The sequence below is a fragment of the Ornithorhynchus anatinus genome, chromosome 3 (assembly GCF_004115215.2).
Source record: "Ornithorhynchus anatinus isolate Pmale09 chromosome 3, mOrnAna1.pri.v4, whole genome shotgun sequence".
Classification (NCBI taxonomy): domain Eukaryota; kingdom Metazoa; phylum Chordata; class Mammalia; order Monotremata; family Ornithorhynchidae; genus Ornithorhynchus; species Ornithorhynchus anatinus.
Genome location: NC_041730.1, coordinates 49,253,909 through 49,272,959, shown reverse-complemented (window position 1 = coordinate 49,272,959; position 19,051 = coordinate 49,253,909). Strand labels below are relative to the sequence as shown.

The window sequence follows — 19,051 nt, the reverse complement described above, 5'->3', positions numbered from 1 at the left end:
CTGTCCTGAACCAAGAAAACATCAACTGCCCCATTCATTACACCTGACACCATTAAATGAGGCTATATGACAGAATATTAGAATGACAGCTGCAACATTTTATGGAAGAGCTTTGTTCCACTACCAACAGGGCATGCTCCTGCTCTTCTCACTTCTGGCCCCTGTGGCCACCTGGTGATTGGCTTTCCCAGGCATCTTGGTTCTTAGCCTCCAGATCACATTCCATTTTCAGATCACTTCCACCCTGCTGCCATGTTTAATAAGGGTGGGGCATCTGTAAACTTTCTGAGGGACCTAATAGCCGACAACTTTTTGAGAGATCCTGCTGCGGCCCCCACCACGTAGCACCTTAAGAAGGTTGAATATTTTCTTCCCATCTGAAACCAGCTATGGCTGGCTGAGCTGGGGCAGTGGGCTGGCTACTAGGAAGACTGGTCTAGGAGTTCTGCACAGGCTCAAGGCTAAGACCTGAGCCACCTCAACTGACTGAGGATCATCAGGATGGAACCAGACATTGGGGCTGCTCCAGTCTAGATTACTCCAGAACCCCAACAAATTCTCCGACCAGTGGCATCTCTACAATGCTAAAGTGTGCCCTGTTTGGAGTATCCCTCAGGGACCCTAGCCAGTCAGGCTATTCACAGGATTCACCTTGAATATTTCTGCCATCTTCCGCTGCTGAGGCAAAGAGCAGTGGTTCTCAATGGATATGATGATTGGCATGTCGGACGTGATGAAGGCGCTGCGATCAATGGCTTCCACTACTTCCTGAAAGGACCCGGGGACAGGAAAGAATCAGAAAAGAACACAAATATTGAGTGAATGACCAGAAAGAGACCAGATGCATGGGGCCAAGACCTTAGCAATAAGAAGCTCTGCAAGTGTTGTCTGCTCAACCCGAGACACTGGTCCAACTGAGACTTCTTAGTTAGGACCTGGGTTACACTAAAGAAACTTCTTCTAAATCAGGTCCATCCAATACAGAGCTTCTAGGCTGTGTGCAGCCCACTGCTGGATCCTGAGTATCCCATAGAGGGCCACCAGTGGGTACCAAGGAAGAAGGATCAGAGAGAGTAATGCAACTGAAGTTGACGCTGTCCTGGATGTGTCAGCAACTCAGTTCCAGGCTAGAGTTGCGACTGCTGCTGCTTCTTTTACCGGAAGCTGTTCCTTAGGCATTCTGGGGTAGGGCATTCATGCAGTTTCCAGCACGGAAACCCCACAGAACAGCCCCAACAAATAGTAAAAACAATTACGGTACCTCCATTTTGGAGCTAGGCACAGCCTGTCAGTACATAGGGGGAAGAGCATCCTTCTTGCTACTGCTACTGACTAAGGAGAACATCACAGAGAATGTATGAGTATCTATGGTATTAGTGCCATCTCTCTTTCTCTCTTTCTCCCTGTCCTGTTTTTTTCTTCCTCAGGCTTGAACCACTATCCCTGGCCCAGTGGAAGCCCTGCTTACTAACACAAAATCTGTAAGGCATTAATAAAGATCTAGTCAATGATTTAACTTCCCTTTGTTCTATTTGATAACAATGTAATTTATTTTTAACAATTTTTCAAACAACTTAATAAAAATTTTAAACTTTCAAAACATGGCCCATACCTAATAGCATGAGCACCCACATAAATGAGTTTGACATGCATGTTCTATGACACTGTCTCTTGGCTTTCTGTTGTAAAGCCTCAGATGATCAGGAATTTGGAATAAGTTCAGTCAAGTGTAGGAGGCTAAGCTTTGCCTACATTGAAGGCAGGGTAAAAACAACTCTGTCCCTAGGTCAATGTAAGGGTCAGCAGCTGGTAAGTTAAATAAAGTTGAGGGCAGAGGTTGTGGAGTGTGGGGATGAATGTCTAGGAGGTGATGCTTGGACTACCTTGCTGCCTCTGTAAATCTCAAATTGCTTCCTTCTGAAAACAACTTAGAACCAATATCATATGTTGTATTAAAACTTCACAAGGAGTTTATAAAGATCAAAAACAAGACTACATCTGCTTCCTCTCTAACTACAATAAATACAAGTGTCTGATTTGTACTGTAAAGAACAATCCAACCTGTCATGAATGTAAAAGTTTTAAGTATATTTTCTGCTGCTGTGAGGTAACGAATACTATAATGGGTAGTCCATATGTCGAATCCTGAAATGCTGACCTTAAATGGGATCTTGGTAGTAAGTGTGTGTCCATGATAAATTATAGGCATCCCATCATCACCATCCCAACAGTCCAATTCTACACTCCTACAGCCTTGCAGAAGGATCTGTAACAACAAAGAATGAATGCACCTCAGGAAAAGTGAGAAAAGAAAAACTACATCCAGTTCATAATCAGAATAACAGATATGAAGTTCAACATCAGTGACACTAGATAGACACCCTCTAGACTGTAAGTCTGTTGTGGTCGGGGATTGTCCCTCTTTATTGCTGTATTGTACTTTGCAAGTGCTTAGTACAGAGCTCTGCACATAATAAGAGCTCAATAAACACTCTTGAGTAAATGAATGAATGAATTATGGAGTGCCACCTCATCATGAGCAGAAAAGGTTGTCTCCTTTATCTGCTATAATCTACCAAACATATAATATGGCTCTGTAAAATACAAAAAATTGAATGATTGATTAAGAAATGTTCCCTTATTAAAGAGTCTGCGAGTTCCTGGCTGGTATTGACTGAGGACACCCTTCTCCTTGACAGTGGGGTTGAAATGACACAAACAGTTGTTGTCATACCCCCACAGACTCACAAGCTCCTCTCCACAACTCTAGTCAGACCACTCCAGTGTGTGGGCAAGGCAAACACAAAACTATTATTTCCCAATCCCTCACCCCCAAGGTGAGGTGGCAGGCATTGAAGCTTCAGGGCAAACCAAAGGAAAAAATTTTCCATCAGGAGGTAGTAATGAGATAAAGCATGCTACCACAGGAAAAGGGACAATCAAAAAATATCAAATGAAGTTTGGATCAATCAGAGATGAAAAGTTATTTGAAGGAAAATTAAGTGGTTCATTCCTAACCATGAGGATAGTTGTCTAGGAGGTCAAGCACCACCCGATCCTCCAAGAGTCCTAGAACTCCTGTAGGAGGTAGAATTCGCGGCTGGACAGACCACTGACCTAACCCAACATGGCAGTGGTGATCATTTGAGTTTCTGTTGCTTCTACGTATGGGCAAGTTTTGAAAGAACAACCAAGCATGGAACAGAATTCCCTAAAGAAGATCACTGTATCTTTTGTTTTCTCAAGGAGGGAAATTCTAATGAACTGTAGACCATTCCTAGAAGTAATATCAGTTACTTCACAGCAACACTGCAACCTACGCTAGATGATCCTGTTCAAAATAACTGAATGAACTAGCAGATTAGATAAATTCTTCCTGTGGGGAAGTAAACTGTTAAGAGTCTCTCATACTAGCTGGTATCTAAAAGCTATGAATTAAACAAACAACAAAAAAACACTTTTTGCCTTGGAACAAGGGTTAAAATGTGTACTTGGAGAAAAAAAATGAGTACATTTGTGCACCCAGGGATTTTTTTCCCCAGAGCATATTTTGTATACTTTACAAAAATAATGTAGCCAACTTTAGGCTTTCACTACAAGGAAGGTCAGGGTTGTGCAACTTTTTGGTCAAAGAATAACTCTCTACTTGTTATATTATGCTGTTTCAATCACTTAGTACAGCATTTTGTACACAGTAAGTGCTCAATAAATATGACTGAATGAATGAATTGAATGCATAGAGATCCCAAATGAATCTATTTTGATACCTGGCTATACAACTCTACTGAGGACTCTCCTTTCAGCTGATGACCTGTGAGGTAGGTATTATGTGATGATTCAATGTAGTAATAGGAGAGGGGTAGCTGGAAATCTTCCACATTTTCCTGGGACTCATCATTCTTCGAGGCAAAATTGTCCTTATCCATGAGAAACCTACCTCCAAAACAAATGAACATTTTGCGATGAATGTTCAGCAAAACCCAAGCATATAAGGAAGGTAAGGAGAGAAATAAAAATAATCATGTACCTGGCAAATCCTTCAAACGACATTAGACCTTGCTGGCACATACTGGCACTTGGTTCGAACTTCTGTCAGGCACAGAGATAATGTTGGTATTTTGATTAAGGGAAAGAAGAGCCCCCAAAAAATCCCCAAAGAGGTTTTCAGTTACACTATTTTCACGGTCAGATATTTGTTTTGATTTTTTTTTCTGGTTTTCAGAAATGAATTCCATCTGCACAGCAAATTACAGTTCTCCATTAACAGGGCAATAAATACTTAATAGAATAGTGCATCATCACACCAACAAAAAGACAGGTATTTAGATAGATTAGTAGACAGCTGCCCTTGGCATAGGAATACTGTGATGGTAGCTGTGGCTGAAAGCATTTATATAAAAAAAAATTGATTTGGAAAAGATTTGGGAGAAGATAGTGCAGGTTCATTTGCAAAAGGACTCCAAAGAGTTGGTGAGGGAGAGGAAGACAAGAGGGCAAGGAAGCTAGGCTGCACTTCCCCTCCAACCTCCAGAAGTCCCTTCCTGCCCCCTTGGGATTTCTCCTGGAAGAATTTATCAAGTCCTCCACCCAAAACGGCACAACTCATTGAAGGAATCCTGAAGGCTTCATTAAAGTAACGGGATTAAAAACTGTTGTACAGACCTGAATGATACTGAGGATTTCATCGTATGTGTAGTGCTCTCCTTGGCAATTCACTAGGAAATCATTGAGCTGTTGGATGCCAACTGCAAACAGGCCCAAGGACATGCTCTCGACTCCAGCCCCATTGGTCACAATGCTTGCAGCAGCAATTGCATCTGATATCTGCCTCTGCTGGTCTGAGAGCTGCTGTCTACTCTTAATGAACAAACCCAAATCACACACGTTCCTGGTCAACAAATCTAAAATAAACAAACAGACCAACATATGCTCACAAAACAAGAATAGAAGGACTGGACAGGTTTCTTTTAGACCCCCTGACTCAAGACCTCTAAAGTCCTGATACTTTTGGCCAGTGATTGTCAAATGCCAAATGTTTGGCAAGATGTTTGGCTTTGGGACCCAGTGGAATAAAAACACAGGAAAAAAAGAACATCGCTAGTCTATAAGATTGGTTGAGGGAACAGATGGATTTGAAGTCTGGTCTGGAGCTGGGGGGCTGCTTTGGTGAGAGCTTCCTCCTGGAATCCCAAAGAGATCAGGGCAATCCATTTGGAAATGAATGAGTTCCTCTATTTTCAAACAAAGAGAAAATGGGGTTTACTTACCTAAAGTGTGGCCACATCAAATCATCATTTATAAGCTTCCCTTTGGACCGGAACAAAACCCACCAATTTCACAGTGGAGATCAGGGTTCCAGCTTTGCAGCCTTCCTGAATGGTTTGAGAGACATTCCCCCTTGGGAATACTGAGGCCCTTTTCTGACTCCTTTTTAGGAGTAACATTGGGAGAAGGGAAAGGGGCTGGCACAAATCCTTCTAAAGTGAATGAAGAGCACCAGCCAGATCCTTCTATGGCTGGTTGGGGCAGGGGAGGGGAGAAGTTTGGTGGTCCTGCTGTGAACCAAGAGAAGAAGCTGTGAGAAGCAGCGTGGCGCAGTGGAAAGAGCACGGGCTTTGGAGTCAGGGCTCATGAGTTCGAATCCCAGCTCTGCCACTTGTCAGCTGTGTGACTGTGGGCGAGTCACTTAACTTCTCTGTGCCTCAGTTCCCTCATCTGTAAAATGGGGATTAAGACTGTGAGCCCCACGTGGGACAACCTGATTCCCCTGTGTTTACCCCAGCGCTTAGAACAGTGCTCTGCACATAGTAAGCGCTTAACAAATACCAACATTATTAACCCTCTCCCTGCTCAAAGTGCTGTGTCTCTGGCTCACCCCAGGACTAAGAGGGACTCAGAGATCTGGGGCAGAATTGGGGGCCAGATGGCCAGGAAAAGCCAGAAGGGAAGAGCAGAAAGATATTCCACCTGGAATTTGTGAAGGTTCTCAGACTGAAATTAGCATACTACTCTGCCAATTTTGGAACCCCATTTTGGATTCTATGAGGGATAGGGAGAACTTAGGGAAGGTCCAAGGGAGAGCAGCGCTGGTGGCTAAAGGTGGGGAAAATAAAAGTTAGTTGTGGGTGCATCTGGGAGTGCCTGACCCCTCCCAGACTAGAGAAGAAAAGGCTGAGAAATGATCGTGTTTAAAGGATACTGCATACTAAGACTGCAACAAAAAAGATGAGATACTGGGAAACACTTCCTAAGGGTAAGGAGGATGATCAAGTTGGAAACCTCTCTGTCAGCAATCTTTTTTTTTTGAGTGCAGACCTATCTGGATGGAAGAGAATAGGTCAGATGAGCTTTTGGAGGCCTTTCTAGGAGCATTTTACAGACCCGAAATCATTGAGTTAGACTAGTGACAGAACAATTGTGGGTCATAAATGGAGGGAGGCAGGGCTTCTGCTCTCTTTAGCTGTCAACTGGGACTAACTACTGAGGGCTTCCATGACCATCACTCTCACTATTCTTCCATCTACTTTCTCCAACTCTTTCTGAACCAAAAAAGGAGAGAGAACTCAGCCCTGTGATAGAATGCCTACAGAGGACTTAGGGACAATATTCCCAGAAATCCTCTGGAGGTCATGAAATGAACATGTTTAGAAACTTTTACTGCCAGGAGAAGAGTTACAAAAATTCACATAACAAAACAAACCTAAATCAGGCTGGACTCCATTGCTGTTTTCATCCACTGTCAGGTGGGTGTAAAGTGGGGTGGAATCAGTTCCCGATCGGCTGCATGGTACAGCATAGACATCAAATAGATCCTTTAGGTCCTTGCGACTACGCACGCTAGATAAAAGGAAAATGAGTGCACTGGAGATTCTCAGTATTTTAAATCAGTTTGGGGTGGAAACTGACAAATGTAAAATCTGTCATACCTGAACGACTTGAACAGCTCCACAAATTCAACAAAACTCATGTTACTGTCCGAAACCATGAAGCTCTGAAACCCTTTCAGGCCTTGAACTCGGCCACTCCAGGAGCTAAAACAAAGAGAGGGTTCTGTTTTGGGGAAATGGTGCGCCTCCTTCCAGTCCTAGCACAGGTCCTCCTGGATTTCTTTATTTCTGTCGCTAAGCAAACAGGGCTGGATGGGAATGTATTGTAAATTTATAATGGTGACTGTATGCATTATATTCTTTCCATTTCTCTCAAGACCATTATAAATTGTACCAGAGCATAAAGGAGTCAGTTAGGTTGAAAATCACTCTTTGTCAGTGTGTACAGCCAACAGAGACAAATCAGTCATTCCTAGTCTTCCATCTACCAGAGAACTCTCAACATTACTTTTGCCAGCCAAGCAAAAAACACAGTAAGTTTTGCCCTCTTTGCATTTTACCATGAAATGAAATGTACTTTCAAAATACTCCAAAAATGATCAGTGAGAGAGCTTGAGGGCATCCTTGTACACAGAAATATTATCTGTTATATTGTACTTTTCCAAGTGCTTAGTACAGTGCTCTACATACAGAAAGCTCACAATAAATACCATTGATTGATTGACTGATGAATCTGATTCAATTAAACGGAAGTAATCCCCTAGCAACTGTCTCATGAGTTTGCTAACTTTAATTTTATTTCTTATATCTGTATAGCTGGGAACAGTGTACTGATCTATAAAAAGAACAGAGTTTCCAAAAGCTTGGGTTTTAGGGGGGGGAGTACGAAGAATTCACACTTATTATTATTTTGGTTAAGCGCTTACTTTGTGTTAAGTATTGTTCTAAGCACTGGCATAGATTCAATAATAATAACTGTGGTATTTGTTAAGTGCTTACTGTGTGCTAGGCACTGTACTGGACCCAGGGGTGGATACAAGCAAATCAGGTTGGACATAGTCCTTACCCTAAATGGGACTCACAGTTTCAATCCCCATTTTACAGGTGAGGTAACTGAGGCACAGAAAAGTGAGGGGACTTGCCGAAGGACACAGAATGGACAAGTGGCAGAGCCAGGATTAGAACCCCTGACCTTCTGACTCTGAGGCCCGTGCTATACCATGCTGATTCAAGTTAATCCGGTTGAATAAAGTCCCTGTCCAACATGGTGATCACATTAAGTAGGTGAGAGTAGGATTTACTGCCATTTTACATGGTCATTACAGACACTAAAACATGAAGAAACAATAAAAAATATAGCTTTTAAGGAATAATTTAATTAAATACATTTCCTACTCTGGGTACCAGATTCATTTTTTATTAGTAGTAGTAGTAGAATAGGCACTTGTTTTTTCCCTCTAAAATACAATGTTTCATAAGAATTCAATGACTCTGGGAAAAGGTACTCAAAAGGATTTTACAATTTGTACAAGTTTTACATTGTTAAGTGTGACAGTACTTACGATTTGTTAATGGGCATTTGCATTTAAGTCACTTTTATATCATTTTTTTCTGTGTTCCTTCATTATCATATACATGTGAGAATTTCCTATATTATCTTGGTGTCCTATGAAACCTTCTTCCCCTCCATTTCCTTCCTTGGTTCACTCCTCCCTGACACATCTATTTATTTTGCTAATGAGGTGTATATCTCCTTGATTCTATTTATCTTGATAATGTTGTTTTTGTTTTGTTCTTTTTTGCTTTGCTGTCTGTCTCCCCTGTTTAGACTGTGAGCCCATCACTGGGCAGGGACTGTCTCTATCTGTTGCCGAATTGTCCATTCCAAGCGCTTAGTACAGTGTTCTGCACATAGTAAGAGCTCAATAAATACTAATGAATGAATGAATGAATGAATGAATGAATGAACATCTACAGGGACAGTATGGAATCCTCTATCCCTGCAGGGAGCGGAAGCAGTGGGGAATCAAGGAAGAAAAACAGCAGAGACTCAAGTTTTTACTGTGTGGAAGAAGTTAATGGTAAACCACTTCTGAATCTATACCAAGAAAACTCTATGGATACACATACTAGAACTTTATGAAAGAAGATGGGACGTTCTGAAGAGGGTGTGTCCAAGGAGTCGCTATGGGTCAGAAATGACTCCACATTTGAAGAAGATGACTATTTGCTGAGCACTGTACAAAGAGTGCTGGGCTACCCCAACGAATCACTGAATCAGTGGTATTTATGGAGCTCTCACTGTGTACAGAAAACAGCAAAATAATCTGACCGGAGTCCCTGTCCCCCATGGGGGTCATAATCTAAGAATAAACCACAACAGCTTGAAGTCATGTTGCTCATACTATTTTTCTAGATTCAGTCCTAATTTGTTCCTACCTGGATTGATTCTTGCTTGAAGATGATAATACAGGAGAGGACACTGGTTTGATGGGGGAAGGGGCCCCAGGAGTTATGTTTGGTGGCCCAGAAGCAGTCAGAGAACGGGCTCTTCGGGAGGGCAGTGCCTGGGATGGGACGGTAATCACACTTTGCTCTGTGAAAACACAAAAAGGGCACACATCATACTTTTTCATAAAAAAGTCACACTTTTTTAAAATTTAATTTTCCAAGGCCATAAATGGGTACATGCTTTTTCTATCCCACTTTCTTTAACATTTGAAATACTTCTTTTTACATGCATGCCTCATGAAAACTTCCTGCGGTAATCTGACATGTTGGGCATTCACCATACCAACATTTGAGTATAAATCTGAAATGTTACAGTGGGAATTCTGAGGAGGGTAAGAATGCAAATCACTGAATAAATCTATTAAAAATTTTAGGGTTTGAAAAATACATTCCTGAAACTTTTTAACCATTGTCAAGTCTAAAACTTCAAAGTTAAGAAAGGTATGGGCAAACTCTTCTCATTTCAATAACTTAACATATGAATAACCCCAAAATATGAAACCATATCTAAAAATATTCTTCTACCTGATTCTTCTTGCTCATCAAGGTCTTGGGGATCAGAACCACTGCGGCTGCGACACTCTTTACAACTTTTGGCCTTACGAGGTGCCATCTCATCATCAGTAGCTTCCCCACTTTCACCCTGGAACCCAAAGAGTATGAAAAGCATCCTATTAAATACACCTCTGTCCTTTCTCTGAATACCAATAAATTGGAACTTCCAGATGATGAAGGGAAATGGTGGTTGGCATTCCAATTCCACATCAGTCTCTAGGCGGGAGGAGGAGTTCTCCCTGAGGAGAAGGAGTCTAGCCAGTGTTTCTCCCCAGAAATCCTGTCCCCAGGGCAAGGCTAAGCGCAGTATAGCACTATCCCCTCTCCTGCTGCCCACCTCAAGATCAACTAGCACCCAGACAGAAGTGAAAAAATACTTATAGTGCTTCTCTCCCAAAACTGCCATCTTGATTTACTGTTTTTCTCTTGATTTCTCTCCAATTGATGTCCCTTTGAGGGGCAACTACAGGATTTCAATTGAAAATCCACTGTGTCTGATCTGAATGTCTATTATCTACCCCAGCCCAGAGTACAGTGCTTGGCACATAATAAGCCCTTGACAAATATAATAATAATAACTCTTGTCATTCTTATTGACATAAGGAGAGAGGCAAAGTCTGGCCAAGGTTCCCCTGTCCTGCAGAACCCTCTCCTAACCCTTCCCACAGACTTTGAATGGCATTTTCCGCCCCCTTCCTGTGAGGAAACACATCCTTATTGGGTCTTCATGGGGACTTCCTGTGGAAAACCTATGTAACAGGTGGATGGGTTGGTGAGCACATGGACTAGGTGCCTCAGGAGAGTAAAGGATAGCTTTAGGATAAAGGCTTGAGGGTGAAACCATCCTGCCAGAAGCACAAGGATACCCAGGGCTAGCTCTGTGGAGGGCCAAAACCTCTATAAGAACAGAGAACAAGTTTTCCACCTTGTTCTTAGGAAACAGATTCCTATATCAGCTGAATAATGCAAACGTGGACTTCAGGGTAAACCACCCAGGTATCATGGGTAGGGCTGCATTGTCCCTAAATTGCCGCAGCATGGCCATTAGGTGTCTGGATTCATGCATCTGCCCCTCAGCACAGTTCTTACTCTTCCCTGAGAGGTTCAGAGGTGAGGCTACCCCAGTGCACCTTGTCCCCTCTCTGATTTCATAGTTTAAATTGAACAGAAGTGACTATTATTTTAATGGTATTTGTTTAGTGCTTACTATGTGCCAGGCTCTGTACTAAGCATTTGGGTCGATAGAAGCTAATCAGATTGGACACAGTCCATGACCCACATGGGGCTCACAGTCTTAATTCCCATTTTACACAGAAGGTCACTGAGGCACAGAGAAGAGAAGTGACTTGCCCAAGGTAACACAGAAGACAAGTGGTGGAGCCAGTATTAGAATCTAGGTCCTTCTGACTCCCAGGTTCACGCTCTATCCACTAGGTCATGCTGCATTTTCCCCCCTGGGATTAGAGAGATGGAATCAGACACAGCCCATCACCCCCAACAAACACTCACTCATCCCAACCACCTCAAAACACATATACATGCGCACATACACACACAGAGACACACACACACACACACACACCAATGATATTCTATTGCTTTCTCTGACTATATTCTTTAAAGATGCTAGAAAACAGACACACTGAAAAAATTCTACAAACAATTTTAAGTTTTTCAGACAATTTGCAGGAAATAGATTATACTCATTAGATTGTAGACACCATTTGACTGAAAGTTCCTTGAGGGCAGGGACAAGTATAAGTGTTCCTCTCAGAATGTTCTGTACATGTTAGGCACCCAGTGTTGGGAAGGGGGCAGGAATGGAGGGACTAACATTAGAGGTAACTAATTCTTTCAAGAAGAAGCAAGGAGCCCAGCTAAGGCCTCTCCTATTTGTTGAAAGCATTTGTCAACACTGTCAAAGTGGGAAAGAGGAGAAAGTCTCTCACTCCACCCTGGGCAAGAACCTCAGAGAAGCAGAGTGGCTTGGTGGAAACAGCCCAGGTTTGGGAGTCAGAGGACAAGGGTTCTAAACTCAGCTCCACCACTTGTCAGCTGTGTGACCTTGGGCAAGTCACTTCAGGTCTCTTTGCCTTAGTTACCTCATCTATAAAATGGGGATTAAGACTGTGAGCCCCACATGGGACAAACTGATTATCTTGCATCTACCCCAGCATTTATAACAGTGCTTGGCAAATAGTAAGTGCTTAACAAATACCATAATTAGTATTATTATTACCCAGACCTGACACCAGACAGAGGAAGAAAAAGACAGGAGTCAAACAATCATATTTATTGAGTGATTCCTATGTGCAGAGTAGTGTACAAAGGGGTTGGAGGAGCAGAATACAACGGAATTAGCAGACACATTGCCTGCCCATAACGAGATTTCAGTCTAAAGGGCAGGAAGGAAAAGAATGGTTTTCAGTATCAATAAATGCAAAATGATGCAAAGATGAAAAAGGAGTAAAGGCATCAGTTAGGGCATAAGAAAGAGGAGACACGTGAATCTCTCAACATAATATTCAAGGGATTAGAAAAGGAGATTGAGGCTGCTCAACCAAATATAGTGAGTATTAGATTAGAAGAATATTTTTTAAAATGATAGGAAACAAATTAGAATACACTGCCTCACTAAACAAGCCATGTGAAACAGTGAGGCCTAGGAGAGAGAACCTGGGCCTGGGAGTCAGAGGACCTGGGTTCTAATCCCAGCTCTGCTACTTGCCTGCTGTGAGACCTTGGGAAGTCACTTACCTTTCTCTGTGCCTCAGTTCCCTCATCTATAAAATGGGGATTAAGACTGGAGCTCCTTGTGGGACATAGACTGTGTCTAATCTGATTCGTTTGTATCTACCTCAGTGCTTAATACAGGGCCTGGCACATAATAAGCACTTAACAAATGTTATTTAAAAAAAAAAGAAAAACACACCAAAGAAGAGGGAAAAAGATCCAGAGGATGGACACACTGGGTGAAGGTCTTAGAATGAGAAGAGCAAAAGAGGAGGAAGTCAGGGGAAATGGGAGAGATCTGGTTGGAATTGGAGTGGGAGAGGATTTTCTTAGCCAGGCTGTCGCAAACAGTTGATTCTCCTCTACCCCAGTAGCTCAAATGTAGCTGTTGGGGACTAAACAGGCAAAGAAGAAAGTTCCTAAAACTGCCTGGGGGGTCATCCCTGGACACCCTTGCAGCTCGGATACAGTGTACGTGGGGTGGCTTAAAAAAAAGGCACGGGTGCGCATTGGAAAGCTGATCATAAGGATGTCAACAGCCAAAGTGAGCAGCTTTCTGAATGAAGGCTAGTTTAGATAATCAAAATCAAAATTCTGAAAATAAATCCAACTGGGTGAGCATCTATCCAAAAGGCTCATAAATCTTTAATTGTCCAGCTCTCTGAATCAGTCTTGGACTTGATCAACTCACATAATTGAGCACTACTGTTTTACAGTCATGACCTATTGCTGTCTAATGAAAAAGCTGCCAACCTTGCCCAGGTCGGGCTAGTCAGAGGTGTTGTTTTGTTTGTTTTTATGGTATGTGTTAAGTTCTTGCTATGTGCCAGGCACTGTATTAAGCATCAGGGTAGGTACAAACTAATCAGGTTGGACACAGTCCATGTCTCACATGGGGCTCATAGTCTTAATCTCCTTTTTGTAGATGGGCACAGACACTTCTCTGAGGCACAGGAGAAGTCTAGGGTCACAGAGGAGACAAGTGGCAGAGTCAGGATTCACACCCAGGTCCTTCTGACTCCCAGGCCTTTGCTCTATCCACTAGGTCATGCTGCTTCCCAGACTTAGGGTCTGAGTTTTCCTGGATGGAGCAGGGCTTTGTGGGGATTAAACCAAGGCCTAGGCTATAAGCAGCTGCATGAAATGCTTTTCTGAGTGGGCATTAGTTAAACTAATTCCAGGAAACTAGTTTAATCTCAGAATTAACTGCAGTGATTCTATATGTTTAGGTATGGATGTGGGTAAACTGTATTTGGGAATTCGTGATCTTGGAAATTATGGGTTTGTGGTGTGTGGAACAAGGAGCTGGGTATTCTGGGAATACAGAATCCATTATAAGTGAAAAATTCTATGTGAGGCAAATTTCTGACATTTCTGTCCCCAACCCCCCACTCTTTAAAACTCACCTTCTCTAGCAGGCATTCCCCAACTAATTTCCTTCATTCTTGGTCATAAAATCCCAAAAACAACCCTTAGCACTTGGGGTATCTACATCTGCCTTTATTGATATAGTTACCCATTTTTCCATACTTTTTCTGATCCAAGTTTTTCCTTCTGCTCCCACTGTGTTATATACATAACATAAATCTGCCTGTCTCCCCACAGAGGGCATGGGTTGTGTTTTTTACTTTTATTCTACTCTTCCTGTCTGTCAGTACTATGCTTCACATATAGTAGACTAACAATATATGCTTTGCACATAGTATGGTGTTGGGAAGCCAACAGTATTCAGTAAACACTATTAAATTCCTGGGGCAATATGGAAAATAACTGTCATTTGGGGGATTAAAAGGAAAAAGGAGGAGGTTGCTGGCATAGATCTTTAACTTCCACTGTCACAGGGGAATTCTAGCACCACTTAGGCTGCCCCCAGCTCGGGTCACTGGACAAACTACTTCTGTACTATTATGAGCTGGCTAGTAAGGGAGAGCCTAGAGTCCTTACAACAAAAAAGAGAGGTGATTCAGGCAAAGGAGATAATCTGGGCAGAAACTGGGGAAACTTAGCCAGAGTGGGTAGGGAAAAAACTTGGCTCTCTGGAAAGCAGGCAGTGATGTTGTCTACCAACTCTGTTGTACTGTACTTTCCCAAGCATTTGGTACCGTGCTCTGCACACAGTAAACACTCAATAAATACCACTGATTGATTGGTAAGGGGCAGGGAATGAAGCCCTGTTAAGGGTCAGGTAATACTGGCACCTCTGCTATTCAATCAAGAAAAATCTTGTTGTCTATGTCCTGCCTTTATGGTTTGTGCTATTACCCCATATGATGTGCTACTCTGACAGTTGTGGAGGTCATGGCAAGAGGCAGACTGAATGACAAAGGAATGATCAAGGGATAGCTGTATATTTTTTTCCAGCAGTTAGTACAGTGTTCTGTGCAGAGTAAGCACTTTATAAATATTACCACTGCCAAATGGGCTCCCCTGAAGAGATTGCTGGCATAGGGACTCCATAGAGAAGATGTTGGAGATGGGATAAAGGCAGGAAGAATAGGCACATTACCCTCATGAGGACTTTCTTCTTTTTCTTGGCTGAGCTTATTCCCAGGGCAGCCTTCTCTGTGCTCTTGGGTAGAGTCGCCGGGCCTGTGTGTCGGGCACTCCAGCGCCTGCCTCCAAACAGTTCGACGGCATGAGCCAAGGTTGGGCCTTCAAATCTGCCATCCTCCTGGAAGAACCCAGCAATTACCAAGAAGCCTCGGTGTGGAAAGGAACCATCTGGCCCTCTGACAAACTCCAAAGAATAAGAAACTTGAGAAGAACAAAAACCCAAGCCATCCAAAGGAGTACTATTTGTCCCTGAATTTTTAATTAGTCTTCAGCTGCCCTAGTTCTGATGACTTTCCAGCCTAGGGTGATGATGGCACTCTCCACCTTTCAGAGGTTAGATTATCATTCAGATTTGATGAACATTTACTGTGCCACTCATCTGATATTATCAGTAAATATCATTGCTGCTGTTGATAATGATGATGATCTTTTTAATTATTTAATTAAAAAAAAAACCAGAATGCAAAAGTGATTCAGGCCATGAGGGTGGACTGCTGAAGTCCTGCTGAAGACTTACGTCCAGTGAATTATAACTAGCTCCAAGGGCATTGTTTTGAAGGCTTTGTCAAAGTTTTTAGAGGTCAAACCTTCCAACAACTGCATTTTTAAGATGAAGAAACTGACAGAGACTCAGTCAACACAAACCAGATTTCTCTACCTTGTCAGAAATTGGGCCAAAGTCAGAATTAGTTTGTCCAAATTCCAGGTTTTCATTTGCTGCTTATCCTCAGATCCATGACAACCTTTGCTTTAAATCAAACAACACTGCTTTCACTTTGAATCCCTGATCAAAATGCTTTTCATCTTTTTTTTAATTTTCAACCTTTTGCTCGCATTAATATTCATTAATGGACACCAATAACACATAAACCACAGAGAGTACAAATACATTCCTTACCTGGTATAGACTGACATACTGCTTCCTTAACCACTGTAGTCTCTGGTCAGGAAATTTCTTCATTTTCCTTACAGCGTTGGTTAGTTCCAGCAATCCATCATATAGCATCTTAGCCGTTTGTTTTGGTGCCACAAAGTGTAATAACTTATTCTCGGTCGTCTGAAGGCCATAGAGAAGTGTCACCCCTGCCTCTGCCAGAGCCATATTCCCCAGCTTATTCTGAATGGCTACTGCATGCAGATCAATACCGGGGTGGCCCATATACACAGCCTTAACGGCAAACAAGTCCACAAAACCTTCTGCCAGGCCGTATAGTCCGGTACTGCCGAGGAAGGACATCTTACCCAGATCGGCGCCACTGCCTAGAACCCCCGCTTTGGTCTTTGTGGTAGTGGGGGAGGCAACCGTGGGCTTTGTCCAGGTCAAGGTACTATTGTCAGGCTGAAGCTGAAGGAAACAGCGGGCTGAGAGATGCGTGTCCTGGTCATAATGGATAACAGTCGCTCCTTGCAGGATAAATTGATGGACATCGGCTCGGACAGACAGAACATACCAAGGAATGAGTTCGGTTCCATGACTGAAGGCCTTCTGGGGCTCTTCTGTTCCATGAATTTCCCATTCTTTTGTCTGCTCAAATATGTCACTCTCTGAGTCGGACAGATCTCCAATAACTAACCTGTGTTTTAAGCAAGAGAGTACCACCTTGCAGTTTTAGCTTTTGGGAAGTGAAAACTAAAATAACCCATCGCGGATGCAGTGCTGTCATGGATACTTATTTTTACTGGAAGAAGAACAAAGTAGACAGTTGCTCTTTGGAAATGTAAAGATGTTCATTAGCCCCCTCAACTAAATTTTCTGCAGGTTCCAAAATCTACATTCTTAGATGTACACGGAGACTACAAATAAAGCTATAACATGGGGGTGGAGTCTCCCGGACCCTCTACCTTAAGGGAAACACATTGAGCCTGACGCTGGGTGCAGGTAGGCAGGCACTCACACACAAATGTTTTTAAGTATCATGTTGGCTGCCACCAGACAGGTTTACACTGTCTGAAAAAATTCCCTAATTCTGCTCTCAGCAAGTTCTCCCCAAAGCACATAGTGAAAAATGCATTACAGTGGAAGACAGTGTACACAGTCTACACACCTACTAATATGTGACCACAAATTTTCAAACATACTTAGAAATCTGGCTCCATAAAGAGATTGGACATTATAATTCTAAGTGCTTAATGCAGTGCTTTGAACACACTAAGTATTCATTTGATCGATTTTGAGACTTATGTGCAGAATTATAACATGAAATTACCTTGAGTTTCCATGGTCTCAGAATTTTTACTGAGTCAGAATTGATTGCTTTTATGAATATTTTCATTCTGGAATACAACTCATAAATCAAATTTTAGAATACAGCCACTTCAGCTTCTTAACCACGTGGGGAAATGGGAAGAAGCAACAAAAGATTTAATTCATTTATTCTTCTCCTCTAGGTTTTTTTTTTACATGGTATTTGTTAAACACTTAATAATAATAATAATAGTGACAATGCCATGTGTTAAGCAGTTACCATATGCCAGGGACTGTACTAAGTGCTAGGGTGGATACAAGCAAATAGGGTTGGACAAAGTCCCTGTCCTGCATAGGGTTCACAGACTTCACCCCCATTTTGCAGTTGAGATAACTGAGGCACCGAGAAGTGAAGTGGCTTGCCCAGCTAGGCACTGTTCTAAGTGCTGGGATAGATACCCGCTAATCAAGTTGGACACAGTCCATGACCCACATGGCGTTCACAGTTTCACAGTCTTAATCGTCATTTGACAGATGAGGTAATTGAGGCAGAGAGAAGTGAAGTGACTTGCCCAAAGTCAAAAATCAGACAGGTGGCAGAGCTGGAATTAGAACCCAGGTCCAGGAACAGGGTGCAACTTCAGGCCTTTTAGTCTCATTGTTTTAAATCCCTAGTATCTAGTTTCTCTGGATCTTTATCACTTGCATCAATAAATAAATCATACTTATAGAGAGCTTAGTGTGTGCAGAACACTGTCCTAAGCAATTGGGAAAGTACAATATAATAAAGTTGGTAGACATGTTCCCTGCCCACAACAAGCTTGCAGTTTAGAGTCTACAGTCTTACAGTTTACAGTCACCTGAATCTACTTTAAAACCTGTGTCACAGGCTACCATTCTTCCCATCTTCAGAGTCCTACTAAAATCATAGCCCCTCCAACGGATATGCACTTGGATCTGTACCCCTTACGTCCTTTGATTTTCACTTCCCCCCCAGTCCCACAGGATCATGTACATATCCGTCTGTAATTCAATCTTCCCTACTAGTCTGTAAACTCCTTGTGGCAGGGATCATGCCTTCCTACTCTATTACACTGAACTCTACCAAGTGCTCTGCATGCAGGAAACACTCAATGAATACCACTGGCTGATTTTGTCTACTGAAGGGTTTGGGGCAAGAGAGTAGAGACACAGTGTGGCTCAGTGGAAAGAGCACAGGCTTAGGAGGTCATGGGTTGTGACCCCGGCCCCTGCCATCTGTCAACTGTGTGATGTTGGGCAAGTCACTTCACTTCTTGGTGCCTCAGTTACCTCATCTGTAAAATGGGGATTAAGACTGAGCTTCACATGGGACAATCTGATTACCCTGTATTTACCTCAGCGCTTAGAACAGTGCTCAGCACATAGTAAGCACTTAACAAATACCAACATTATTATTATTATTAGAGGTGGCTCAGTGGAATCTATTCCCACTATTGAAAAACACACAACCACCTGTCCTACTGGTGTTGGGACACCGGCTACACTCACAAAGGTGAATTTCACCATCAGTGGTTTTTTCCTCAAGCACAAAGAGCAATCTCTTCTCTAATGTACATTTAGCAATTTGTGTTCACTAGCATGGCCTAATGGAAAGACCATGGGTCTGAGAGTCAGAGGACCTGGGTTTTAATTCTGACTCTGCTAT

General features: G+C 42.5%; 1 protein-coding gene across 1 annotated transcript in view; it reads right to left on the bottom strand.

The window, feature by feature from the left end:
* The window catches only part of PLCE1 (phospholipase C epsilon 1), a 363,948-nt gene that overhangs the window by 59,367 nt on the left and 285,530 nt on the right, over positions 1–19,051 (bottom strand). The window contains 11 exon segments of the mRNA XM_029060510.2: positions 652–768; positions 2,159–2,266; positions 3,768–3,933; positions 4,028–4,089; positions 4,663–4,901; positions 6,701–6,837; positions 6,927–7,031; positions 9,267–9,423; positions 9,864–9,981; positions 15,133–15,297; positions 16,078–16,753. Coding sequence (XP_028916343.1) covers positions 652–768; positions 2,159–2,266; positions 3,768–3,933; positions 4,028–4,089; positions 4,663–4,901; positions 6,701–6,837; positions 6,927–7,031; positions 9,267–9,423; positions 9,864–9,981; positions 15,133–15,297; positions 16,078–16,753 — 2,050 coding nt within the window.